General features: G+C 39.3%; 1 protein-coding gene and 1 pseudogene across 1 annotated transcript in view; both read right to left on the bottom strand.

Annotated features, from left to right (window-relative positions):
- LOC106930878 (cnksr family member 3) overlaps window positions 1–13,866 on the bottom strand; it is a 56,106-nt gene that overhangs the window by 32,932 nt on the left and 9,308 nt on the right. The window contains exon 2 of the mRNA XM_088002905.1: window positions 1,281–1,444. Coding sequence (XP_087859031.1) covers window positions 1,281–1,444 — 164 coding nt within the window. The remainder of the gene's footprint in view (window positions 1–1,280; window positions 1,445–13,866) is intronic.
- On the bottom strand, window positions 3,832–5,863 carry LOC148152821 (uncharacterized; annotated as a pseudogene).

The following is a 13,866-nucleotide window of genomic DNA, read 5'->3' as shown; positions in this document are numbered from 1 at the left end:
GAAAGAACACTGCAGGGTAATTCAGGGTAAAAAAGTATTAGAACTACTTTCTTCTTGCTACCATGATGCAAAAATATTGCATAGATGTACACAAACCTGACTCTTGGTACTACAGTAATGATAAAGGTCCTTGCTGAATTGATGCTCCATATGGTACAAATGGATTGAATGCTAAATCTACAGACATAAACAGACAACTGTGCAGTAGTCAAGTGCTTCCATGTGTCTACTACAGTAGTTATGCACAAAGAATTTAAAGAGCAACCGCATAAAGGATGAATTACACCTCTCAATTGTCTGAAGGTGTAGGAAACCAAATAAAACATATTGTACATATGTGTCAGGTATTTCAGTCTATACAGTCTATTTTTTTTAAGATTTATTGTTCAGTGCTGATTTAAGATGGTTAAATCTCAATACATTGTATTATAACCTAAAAAGTACTTATTATCCCAAGTAAAATGCACTGTTATTTGTGTTTGCAATGTGACAAACATGTGTGACGAAGGTGCAGGAATACTTTTGCAAGGGCTCTATATAATAAATCTAACGGAGCGAGATATTCTGAAATGTTCAACATTAATTTTTTCCCAGCCTTAATCATGACTCAAAAAATAAATCATCCATGGTTAAGATGTTTAATCACGGTAAAGAAATGTATATTTTTTTGATGCTTTAAAGAAAGTGGTTCTGACCAGGTTCAGAGCCAAACCTCTGCTTCAGAGCGGGACCCAGACACTTTCACGCTGAGGAGACTTCAAACTGCAAGTTTGTTTGCGGTAAAGAACACACCATACGCAAGCAATTAATGTAAAGTGTTTTAGGAGAACACCATGTCAGAACTGCTGACACTGATAAAAATGCAAAGACCACAATCTGGACCCTTTAAGACACAGGAAGTGATAAAACTCTAAATCGATCCCATCTGCTGGAAAACCTAGGTTTCTTCAAAAACGAAGCACGGAGGGTTTTGCATTTTTCTTTTTATGCAGAGACGCTAAAGTAAGACCTTTTTTTTTTTTTTTGGACTGTTGGAATGAGACAGAAGTAGAAGTAGTGAATAGCTGAAGACAAAAATCCTTCCACTGCTTTAAACTGCCAACAAAAGCACTAAATCTCTATGAACTCCTCTGGCCCATTTGCTCACCGATACTGTCGTGTGGAAAATGATAAAAAATAACTGTCTGGAAGTAAATCAAAGTCCTGTGACCATATTTTAAGAATAATCTGTTTAATCATTGAAGATGGACATCAAACTGAACACATTTACATTCACTCACCAAAGCACAAAGCAAGTCGACGGCCTCCAGGACCAGTTCCTGGTGTCCAATCCTTGCAACGCCCAGCTCCTCCAAGTCTTGATGAGTGATCTTCAATAGCTGTTCTCCGCTGATCTTTTCCCTCTCAAAGTTACTAATGTACTGCTGCAAGCTGTCATCCAACCCTGGAAACACACAAAAGAAAAAAACATAAAGTTCCTGTAGAAAAACAAAAACACCCTAAGTTGTTTGCCTTAAAACAACCAGAGCACGAAAGAGGTAATTTCTGTAACAATCACTGTAGCCCTGAACATCGCAAATTGATCCAAACCCTTAGCACAATATTAATACATAAAGTAATATTTCTAATATCTTGAACATAACATCCTGGTTGATTCTATTTTTTGATAGCTGCTGTTTTTTTTTTTTGTTTTTTTTTTACATTTTATTGTGCTTTCTTGTACAATGACCATAAAGGAATTATTTTCTATTCTTTTAGTGGAACACCTCCTCCTACCTCAATTTTCTGTTTGAATAATCAGCAGCATATGCATAAATAAACACCCAATGCTATTGTGACAGTGGTTTAAAAGCTCATTAAAATTATGTTCAATTCACATTTGAGTTGGTTTTAACACTTGAGCTAACCCCCAAGGGTGACGGGTGACACTTTATTTGAAGTGATTATAACATAAAGCTACATCATTTTTTTTTAAAGTTTAATCAGTAAGACTTTTATAACAAATTTATGTTAGACCAGTGTTTCTTGGTTAATGTCAAGTTGTCATAGCAAAGACACTTTGAATAATGTCAACTTTGTATTAAAAGTGTCATAATTTACCAAATTACACTTTACAACAGTGATACATATTCATGAAGACTTACTGATGTTCATGACAGGTGTCATGTCATGTTTATGATGCCGTCATGTCAGCCTTATTCACAACCCGTCAAATAAAGTGTAATCACGCTAAGCTTTAGACTTCAGGAAGAACTTCTCTGGATTTATATAAAATTAACAGAAAATAGATGAAAACTGCAGGTAAGATTCAACCTTTTAACAGAACCACCGTTCAAAAACCCTGAACAGCCCTTTCTTGCTGAACAGAAACAATACAGTCAGGCTTATTAGTCTTAATTGCACAAGTGTGCACAGTGCAGATAAGGAACAGGTGGGACGGCCATATTTGTTAACTAAACAAACTGTAAAGGGAACAACGGTTGAAACCTCCAAGTCTGTGAAGCTGCTGAAACAATGAGGCTATATTTACAGCTAAGTGGTGTGTGTGTGTGTGTGTGTGTGTGTGTGTGTGTGTGTGTGTGTGTGTGTGTGTGTGTGTGTGCGTGCGTGTGGGGGTGTGTGTGTGTGTGTGTGTGTGTGCGTGTGTGTGTGGGTGTGGGTGCCTGCAGTAAACGTGTCAATATCAGGAACAGCCCTTGACGCTATTTAAAGATCAACAAGTTTGACCGTTAACTTCTGCAGCCACTGAATGAAGCATGGGATGCAGGTAGCGCTAAAAGCACTGTAACACTCACTGCTGAACAACATAAACAAACCTCCAAAACATGCCTTGCAACAGAGGAGGGAAAAACGGGCCTTTGTGTGTGTTTTTCCATGTGTGTGTTTAGCCGTGGCTGTGGAAGTAAAAGCCGTGTCTCTCTGCCTATCAAAGAACGCACAGAGAGGGGGCAGCTGCAGCTCCATGGCCCCGTGCCCTGCTTCTCTAAAAGGCCCGTCAGCTGCGAGACACCCTGACTCTTTCATGCCACACACACGCACACAAACACACGCACACAAACACTTGCACAAATAACATTAGTCAGAGCGAGGGTTTCAGGGCCCAAGGAGCCCTGACATAAAGCAGATGCATCCATGCTGAATTTGGAGCTCGAACTTGTTTTTTACTGCACCACCTGATGTCTTTGTGCTACCGTGACGCTCAGTCTGTGCATCTGTTGCTGACAGTTTGCATACAGAAAAAAATAAAACAAACAAATGTGTTAGTCAGCGCTGACTAAACAAGATCCAACCGCTTGCATTACAGCATCAGCAGATCTAACTCAACCTGTTGCAAGTCCATAATCTGTGAACTGAAGGTTTTTGGTGATGTAGATTAAGCCGAGGCCAGATGATATGCTTTGTAGATGTCAAATATTTTGCATTCAATCTGCTTTGTTTGGGAATGTGAACAGAAACAAAAACTATGTTTTTATCAGAAGTATGACAAATAATACAAACAGTAGCTTCTAACTAACAGTGATATCTGAAACAAACAGTAAATTGTGTCTAAAAATCTTTTAACTTCACCGGGTTTTCTCTCTTTTAAAGACATTGTGATTAAGCTTGTAAATGCTACAATCTGCCAATGAGAATTAAAGTTTGAATTTAATAATGATAACCATCTTATGAGGGATACAAACAAAATTTTGATCAAGCTTCCATAGGCAGATATCAGTCTCTGTCTTTGTGGTCTAATCTGACAGAGATTAGACCATTAATATAGGTAGACTATAATTCTAACAAAATTTGATTCTCAGAAAAAAAAAAAAAATATATATATATATATATATATTTTTTTTTATTACAACCTCCAATAAATTCCGTTTAAATGCACCAGAATAAGAAGAGATTACAAGGCTATCATCATTCATGCTGTATCTGTATAAGCTTCTCACCCCATCTCTAAGGGGCCCAGACACCCTACGGAGAAAACGCCCCAGCATAGCAAGGCAGTCTCCAGAGGGGGCACTCTCCAGTGCCCCCTCCATTGACTTAGAAAGGCTGGGTAATCTGAACTGTTGATTGGCATGTAAGCACAAACAGTCAGAACCCGACCCAAACCCATAGGTAGAGGGAGAGGCTATAGACCAGGTGGGACTCCATGTACGGGCAAGTAGAACCACTGTTTCCAATGGTTTTTTTCATCATAAGGGATTTTTGGGCTGCACTTGGTCTGGTTCCTCACCTAGGACCTGTCTGCATAGGGTGGCCCAACCAGAGGCATGAAGCCCCGACAGCATAACTCCTAGGATCACTGGGACACTCAAACCCCCCCACCACGATAAGGTGGCAGCTCATGGAGAGGATATGTGTGTGTGTGTGTGTGTGTATTAAGTAACCTATTAATTATGTAAAAAAAAAAGAGAAAATGAGAGAGAGAGGAATCTTATTCCAAAAGTTTCTCGCAGTCTTGCAGGAATGCGATCTTTTCTGACATCTCTTGAAACATCTGGTCCTTTTCAGCTCTCAGATTCTCCAGGAGCTGTTGTTCCTCACTAAGCCTCGATTCACAAAACTTGTGTGTTTCGGCCTCCTGCCTCACCAGAGCGCTGCTCCTCAAAGGAAGTCTGGAGTTTGTCCAGTTCTTCTTGGAGGGCCTTACTTTTCTCTCTCTCAGCCAGTATTTCAGACACAAATGCTTCCTGGCTGAGGAGGTGGGCCACCTTGAACTCCACAAAGTCTTGTTGCAAGGACTTCTTCTTCTTGTATTTCACATTCTTGTCAACCTTGGAAGCAATGACAGCAGCGCTAAGAACTTCTGGATCACTGAACTTCTCTACTCTCTCAAGTTCCCTCTTTGCCTCTCTGCTCTTGTTGATATACATTTCTTTGAGAGCTTTCTGCTTTTTTAACTGGAGTTTTGTCTCTTCTAGTTCTGCCTCCAGCTGGGACAGTTTTTGGTTGTCTTCAAACCTTCTGGCTCTCTCCATTTCCAGAAGGGAGCTCAGTCTTTGGATTTCCCCATGTAAAGCATTCGGGTCTTCAGGAGGGAACCTGCCTTGGGGGTTTTGCTGGACTCCCCTTCTCGCGTAGGGTCTCATCATTCCACTCTGGAATCTCGGCGTGTGATGAGACATTTTCTCCTAAATACAATCACTAAAATTACCGATTGGTAAACTACCTGAACGGTCGATTTGAAAGAGCTTTGCGTACTTCTGAACTGGTCAGTGATATTGCAAGCAATGAAAAATATGCAGAATTGTGTTACATATATATATATATACAGTTGATGACATCACAGACTGCCTCCCCAGTGACGTCATAGAATCTTCCTTTGCTGGTGGTGTGACATCATTCCACCACCAAATATCTCACTCTTTATTCTTGTTTATATTAAAAATAATCCATGATTCAATTATTTTTATTCCAAACATCAGGGGCATCAAACTCATTTCCATTTGGGCCCAGATCAAAACTCTGAACGTACTTAAAGGGCCTGTTGTGCCAGAACGTATTGATAAAAAACAATTTAATTGTGAAAATAACAATAAATAGGTGTTTCACCAATCAATAAGTGTTTCTTAAAATAACATAATACTGAACATCTTTTCACACTAATCACTCCATCCAGGATTTTGCGATTGTTTTTGTGGTTTTCTGCAATCAACATCATAGATTTTGTGGTGCCAATTTAGAAAAACTTAAAAGGAATTTTTTACAATATTTGCGCTAATATATGATGTTAAATGTGACATTTTATTAATCGCTCTATTTGTCATGGACTATAACTTGACATCAAGAAAGGCTGAGACAGCGGTTATTTGTGAAAAACTGCAGCAGAGCCACCAGCAGCAGTATGATTGGTCCTTGCTCCTGGCTTTGTGGCCGTTTAAATGCATCAACTACAAACCATCTTTAAGGAATAACTCCGCTCTGCCAGTGAAATGCTCAACGCAACAGAGAAGCTTGCAGTCCAGCTTATGTAATAGTAATTTTAAAAAGTTAAGCAATTTGTTTTTATTTATTTATTATATCGAAGTTATATATTGTTATTAATTTTCTAAAAATAAAAAAATAAGCAAAGCTTAGCCTGGTTGGGTTGATGGAAGTAAAGTCTGGCAGGTGTCAGGCTTATATAATTCACTGGGGGAAATCCTGTATATATGTATATAAATCAATGACTCCTGGATGGCTGCACCTGATTTTTACAGATCTTTAGTATTTTAGAAGGTGAGTTTTCTTTATTTTGATAAATTTAATGAACAGGATTTTCTGCAGTATTTTACCTGCTGAAGATCAAAAAAATACAGTGGGGGCTTGAACCATCAGTTACAGGATGAATTCTTATCTCCAGAGCCACTGCCGCCATAGACCCTTAACTTTTGTGATTCTTGTGTTTACTTCAAGCATTCATACACCAAAAATTGTATGTTCATAATTTCCACCATCTCAAGCCAATTGTTTGGTACTTCTTTACTGTTCACAATACAAAGGTTTATTCCTATGATGTGCTGAGTTATATATAATGCCAATTAAAATTATTCAGGAGGAGTGTTGCCTACAAAACAAAATATGTATTTTGAATAAATACATATTCAAAATCCAGAGTGGCAATAAAGTTGACCTTTAATAACCGCTGGAATCCTTAGGAAAAGTTACTGTGTATATGTGAGCTGAAGTTATTCCCCCTGAGTCACATGGGAAACTTTTCATGACTTGATAAACCATTAACCAACACACAAGTCAAGTCCATTTAAGCTCATTACATTTTTCTCATTCCTCAGCATGCTTATTCCCAGGCAAGACTTCAGAGAACAGTTAGATTAACCTCTGACTGGTCGGCATCCTCTGAAGGAATTCAATTCAGATGGAAAATGAAGGGGGGCAGAGTGCCGGCCGCAGCCAAGTACAAACACTGAGGCCAGTCTCCTAATGCGATTAGGGGAAGAAAAGAATGGAGTTTTCAAGGAGGCAACATTTCTACTTCCTGCTGTGTTAAAAAGGTATTTCCTGTTGAATGGTGCAACCGTGCCCAACATCAAAGAGGGAAAGTTGTGAGTTGAGAGACACAGTAATGACCTCTGCTGATTTATGTCAATTGTTCCCAACAATGTAACAATGCAACCAGACTGAGGCTTTAAAAAGTCTGAAAACAAGTGAGATGAAGACTCTCCACTTTCCATGTAGATGTTTTCTGATTTAGTTATCTACAACATTTCCTCTCGTAATCCTTTATGCACATCTCAGAACAGCAGCAAACACTTCAGCACAACCAGAGACTGAAAGTAGGATAAATGTGCTTTACAAACATTGTTCATTATAATTGCACTAACACCAAGGCTACAAAAGGAAAAAAAACCCCTCCAACACAGTCTTCCCCCTGAACTCAAAACCTTCTGGTTAATACAAAAAAAAATGGGTGTCCTTACTGTGGGGCTTATAAAACATTTATTGTCCCTCGATCAATGGCTGCCAGGGTGTGCGAGGGACTATCAATTTTCATTTAAGACAGAGCAACCAGTAAAAGAGATGGAGTGTCACTTTATTGTGAAGTGAGGGATGGGAGGCAGAGGAGAAGGCTGGGTGAGGGCTTTTCAAAGTCTGCAGAAGATGAAACACTTTGGATGAGTTTTATAGCGACTCAAAACTACTTGGCAACTGTCTTCTAACTGCACCATGTGGATGAAGCAGAAGCAAAGACGGACAACACCAACATCAACTATGACTTCACCGTCAGTGGAGATGTAAAAACATATGTTGCCAATGACTTTAAATTAGAACCTGTATTACCAAAGCTACCATTATCCAACATCTGATTTCATATTTTGTGCCTTTAATCTGTGTTCCTCTAAAAATGAACCAACTGAGCTTTTTCTGTTATCTACTAATAGACTCACTCGCTTTCAGCCTCAAGGAAATCACAAATAAACCCAGCTGTGGTCCATCCTTTGACTTCATTTTTAAGTGCCTCAAAATTATCCAATGTCGAGTCTTCTTCCTTCAGTTACAGCGTTCACACCAGCGTGATCTGGTAGTTCTTCATACGGTGCATCCATTGCTCATAAAAGCTTGGATTTTTGTGTCCATTGTCTGGACCAGTAAAGGAGAAAATCCTCTGAGGCAATTCCTTGAGTCTGCTTCTTGTGTTAAAGTTTAGTTTCATGCTGATTTCATTCCAGTTTGAAGAAAGCAGGAGAGTTTCCAAATATTCAGCACTGCCTGGATTATAGTCTTGAGCACATTTTAAAAATCGCAAAATCTTATTTCTTGACTTCTGAATTTAACATTTTACAGAAAGATGGGTGTTATAAGAGAGAATTAAGACTCGAGCACTGTCCTGAAGACAACTTAGTGTTTTCTTTGCGCACACAGTTGCTCTCCTAGAGTGGCACCTGCTGTTCAGTGTGGGGTCTTCTTACCACCCACCAATTCAGCTTCTGTAAACACTGATTACATGCTGAACAGGTTATAAACGCATTTCTAGTGTGTGTGAATAAACAGACTCAAGCAAGAAAAGAGTTGGAAAGTCTGTGCAACGGAAATTGAGTGAAACCTGTAAGCCTCTAAGCATTTGGACTTTGGCAGTATAAACACAGTTGTCCTTCTCTTGCAAAATAATATGTTTTGACCTATTCTCAATATTTTATAAACACTCTGAGCTTTTTTTTAAAAAAGGTACACCTGTTGTGCAGTGCGATCTGTAGGTTCAGAAGAAGAAATATTAGAATCTATAAATTGCGTTTATGAGGTGAAAAACAAGTTCAAAATCAGCCAAGATGTCTTCCTTCACCAACTTCATCCATCTGCCCCAACAAATGTGCAGATCAATAAGAATTTCAGCCCTGCTTCTGGTGGTCAACTTGTCGTTCTCAGGGATTTTATTACACAAAAGGGTGAAGAATCCCACAGAGAGAACCAAACAAGCGCCTTCCCCCATGAACCCTCCCTGTGCACCCAGTGGGAGGTGCAGTCACCAAGTAATACACTCACACAGACACAGGCACACACACACACACAAAACCAATATGCCTGCTGAGGTAACCAGTGGGAAAGCTGCTGGGTGTAGAATAGCAAAGCCACTGTAACTCCACTGTCTTTCTATGTAAGCCCGGCCTCCGAACCTGTGGGGAATGGTCAGGAATTTGACTCATTGTTCTCCACTCAGCAGATCCATTGTGGGAACTTGCACCAGCTCTGGCACAATGGTCTCTGGCCGGACCAGGCGTGCTGTAATTAAAGGGAAAGAGAGTGCTCCTCTCGGGTACTGCAGTGCTATTCTCTAATGCATGCCTTCACAGAAGGACAAACAAGCAACAAAGCAAGTAAACACCCTTGCAGCTAGCATGTTATGAAGGTTGTTTTTATATTCACTCTTTGACATACAGACACTGGTTTCTCCAAGACCTAAAACTCTGAAGATAAGTTAGTGAGTGCAAAGAAATCTCTGTCAAGGATCACACAGTTCCCAAAACATTCAGAGTGGTTTGTACCCAAAACAAAATTTGCCTGATATTATCTGAGTGCTCAACTGTACTACCCTGCGGGACCCATTTTTCGTCTTATCATTCCTCCCTGTAGCCAACAAAGACCGTTTAACTTCATGCACCCTAATCTCAAACTACAGACAAGTAGTAGTTACTCGTTCCGAGCGGGTCTCCTGAGTGTGGAAAAGCAGCTGAGGCTGGCCCCGCCAATGGAGGACAAAAGCAGCTCTGTCTCGAGCACGGTGATGGACGATGACTGATGAGCGAACCAGGGCTTAAAGGTTACGAAGCTGTTACGGTTTGAGCGGATCAGCAAGTGTGAGTTCCACTTTGGTTTGCAGCGGTACAAAATTTTCACAGGGAAACTCTGACATTATCCAGCTGTGTTCGACTCAACCAATAATTTAGCCACACATTTAATTGGATATTGTTAAGTTTCTAAAAACTGATTCATTTGTTGATTGGTAAACTGCTAATAAAATGAGGAAGGACAAGCCTCAATTTAGGCTATGGGAGATTTTAGCCGTTCCTTGACTTTTTGGTTACAAACATTATAAAACAGAGAAGGAAAACAAGGAGAGCTGCAGAACAGCTGCGGGCGTTTTCAATGAATGTCTCTGCAAACCCGGAGCAACCATAACAGTTGGCCCCTAAGCTAAGGGTGTGGAGAAAACAAAATAAGAGCTTACGGTCTTAGTGAGGGTTGTTTCTTTGCAGCTGAAATTTGACCCAGTTTTTTTTCCTGTCTTTGTTGGGTTTTAAAAACACCTTTCACATAAAGCATCAGATTTAATAATGCCCAGTGGAAATGAATGCCTTGTTGCATATGACTAACAACTACTTAGAGATTATTAATAATTATACATTTCATTTAAATGCCGCCCTTTTAAAACACTCAAGGACACTGTACAAACAAGTTTAAAACAACATAACAAACCATCAGCATCTTACAAAAATAAACCATTACAGGGATTATCTAATTGCGGATAACTTCTAAAACATTTATCCACAAACACAGGACAAAAAATAAAAACAAAAAAAAAAAACCCTCATATTTACAATAGAAATCCTTTAAATTCTGATGCAAACATAGCCGTGTCTAAGGTTAGGTTGTTCTCAACATTTGTATCATAAACTACTCCTATTAGATTGATCATTATAAAGGAAGGTCCTGTCAAGTCTTGTTGGGCCTGTACCAACACTTTAAATAGAAATGCTTTCAAAATGAATATAATAAGGACGAGTTGTCCCTTCCCTACCTGTTGCTGCAAACTGCCACTCATTTAGCTGAAAAAACACTTCTTAATCTACTTCTGCAGAACACGATGACGAATCAAAGAGGTAAATCTGCCACTACTTGATCTGCATCTGAAACATGTGAACATCCTTACAAAGCAAGAAGCACGTATGTAGCAATGCAACTCAAGCAAGAAGAGATACAAAAATACTTTGAGCATCACCAATTCATTTCGAATTATCGATAATTTCTCCTGCTCTCTGCTACATTTCCCACTTGTCCATTTTAAATTATTTATTGCTAAAAACACAGATTGATGTCGGAGATTAGCCTTCTCTGTCCAATCTGTTTTTAGAATCAGTATCAGAATCAAATATTTTATTGATCCCCGAAGGGGAAATTGCTTATTTGTTGACAAGCTACTCCATTCAAAGTGTTAAATATAAGCACACACAAATATAACCATTACAGACACATTTGTAAAAAAAACAACAACAAACAAACAAAGATATAAAATAACATTGAAATATATTATTTACTGAACAAGACAAGCAGCTTGCAGAAATTGTTTTTTTAAAAGCCTCAATTGGACCTTTCACATAAATTCTCACTTTTCTGGTGGTCTGCCTACTGCACTCTGTCTAGTCACCACAAGCATAAATTTACAATAAAGAAAGCAACAAAGACCTCAGAAATGTTGCAGACACGCCCCTCCCGTCTCTCTTCTTGTTCCAATGTCTACTCGTCCACCCACCACAGAATTTCCTTTTCCTGGCCCCTCTAATGTTCATATTGTTGTGGTTCAGCCTGTTGACATTTACCCCAAGTGCTGAATGGATGCATTACAATAGAGTGTCTAATATAAGGACTGTTTGTTAGCTATAAAACCCTGTCACAAGTTAATATTAGCTGTCTGTGTGGCCTTACAGTCACTACAGAGGATTGCGTTTTGTTTAAAATGCCAAGTCAGGCAACATGACATAATTTTTCACTTGCATATAAACATACTGTGAGGAAAATCTATAATAAAAAACTGGATTTAAAAAAATAAAAAATACTGAAATAGAAGCAAAAAGAAGAAAGGAGAAGAAAAACAGACTATTTCTTTAGGGGAACGATTCATATCAGTTTCTGAACCACAGCTGCTGAGACAAACACATAAAAAAGGAAAAGCAAAACAAAAACATGAAACTCTGTGTGGTACTTTCCCATCACATGTATGGGTGTATGATCATGGTGGCCCTGCATGCTGATTACAGACCTGTTTGCTAGCACCATAATAGCCGCCTATGGAAACCACAATAAAGACAAATAAGGTTTAGTGGGAGGAAATGAACCCCACTCATTTGGCTTTCCATGGGAATACAACCCCTGGCAAAAAGTATGGAATCACCAGTCTTGGATGAGCACTCATTCAGACATTTCATGCTGTAAAACAAACTCAGATCAAAAACATGATACAATATTAAGGTCGTTCCAAAGTGCAACTTGTTGGCTTTCAGGAACACTCAAAGAAATTAAGAGAAAATATTGTGGAAGTCAGTGAATGATACTTTTATTGACCAAGCACAGGGAAATAAATATGGAATCACTCAATTCTGAGGAAAAAAGTGTGGAATCACTCAAATTGGAGGTAGAAAAAAAAGGACACACCCAGTCTATTTCCTTTCCCTAAATGGACACCTGCCCCAGATTAGATGTGCCCGTTAGTGTGCAGTTCAAAACACCTGCAGTCATGACACCTTGGAGGGCTGCTGGACGAAGTGGAGTGGTGAGAACCATGGCTCCAACAAGAGAAATGTCCCTTGAAACAAAAGAGAGGATTGTGAAACTTCTTGAAGAAGGTAACCCTTCACGCATGGTTGCTAAAGATGTGGGCTGTTCACAGTCAGCTGTATCCAAGATATGGTCCAAACACAAACAGCATGGAATGGTTGTTAAAGCCAAGCGTACTGGTAGACCAAGAAAGACATCAAAGCGTCAAGACAAACAACTAAAGGTCATTTGTCTTGAAAACCGAAAAAGTACAACTAAACAGATGAAGCATAAATGGGAGGAAGTTGGAGTCAATGTATGTGACCGAACCGTAAGAAATCGCCTAAAGGAGATGGGATTTCAATACAGGAAAGCTAAACGAAAACCAGCATTGACACCTAAACATAAAAGAACGAGACTCCAATGGGCTAAGGAGAGGCAATCATGGACTGTGGATGACTGGATGAAAGTTGTCTTCAGTGATGAGTCAAGAATCTGCATTGGACAAGGTGATGATGCTGGAACTTTTGTTTGGTGCCGTTCCAGTGAGATTTATGAAGAGGCCTGCCTGAAGAAAACAACCAAATTTCCACAGTCCTTGATGATATGGGGCTGCATGTCAGGCAAAGGCACTGGGGAGATGACTGTGGTTAATTCTTCTATCAATGCACAAGTTTACATTGACATTTTGGACAGTTTTCTCATCCCTTCAATTGAACAGATGTTTGGTGATGATGAAATAATTTTCCAAGATGACAATGCATCGTGCCATCGGGCAAAAACAGTGAAGGCATTCCTTGAAGAAAGACACATTCAGTCGATGTCATGGCCTGCAAATAGTCCAGATCTCAACCCAATTGAAAACCTGTGGTGGAGATTGAAAAAAATGGTCCACAAGAAGGGTCCAACCAGCAAAGCTGATCTGGCAACTGCTATCAAAGAGAGTTGGCACCAAATTGATGCAGAATACTGTTTGTCACTCATCAAGTCCATACCTCAAAGACTGAAAGCTGTTATAAAAGCCAAAGGTGGTGCAACTAAATACTAGTGATGTATTTTGAATGGTCTTTTGTTTATGCGTTTTTCATGATTCCATACTTTTTTCCTCAGAATTGAGTGATTCCATATTTATTTCCCTGTGTTTGGTCAATAAAAGTATCATTCACTGACTTCCACAATGTTTTCTCTTCATTTCTTTGAGTGTTCCTGAAGGCCAACAAGTTGCACTTTGGAACGACCTTAATATTGTATCATGTTTTTGATCTGAGTTTGTTTTACAGCATGAAATGTCTGAATGAGTGCTCATCCAAGACTGGTGATTCCATACTTTTTGCCAGGGGTTGTAGAGTAGCACCTTCTGGTTTTCCGTTGAATTTGGGAATATTTTCAAGCAGAGTCAAACTTAACTTT

This window comes from Poecilia mexicana, unplaced genomic scaffold (genome assembly GCF_051168715.1).
Source record: "Poecilia mexicana isolate PSO_F unplaced genomic scaffold, ASM5116871v1 scaffold_22, whole genome shotgun sequence".
NCBI classification, from domain to species: Eukaryota; Metazoa; Chordata; class Actinopteri; order Cyprinodontiformes; family Poeciliidae; genus Poecilia; species Poecilia mexicana.
This window is presented reverse-complemented; position numbering and strand designations above follow the sequence as displayed.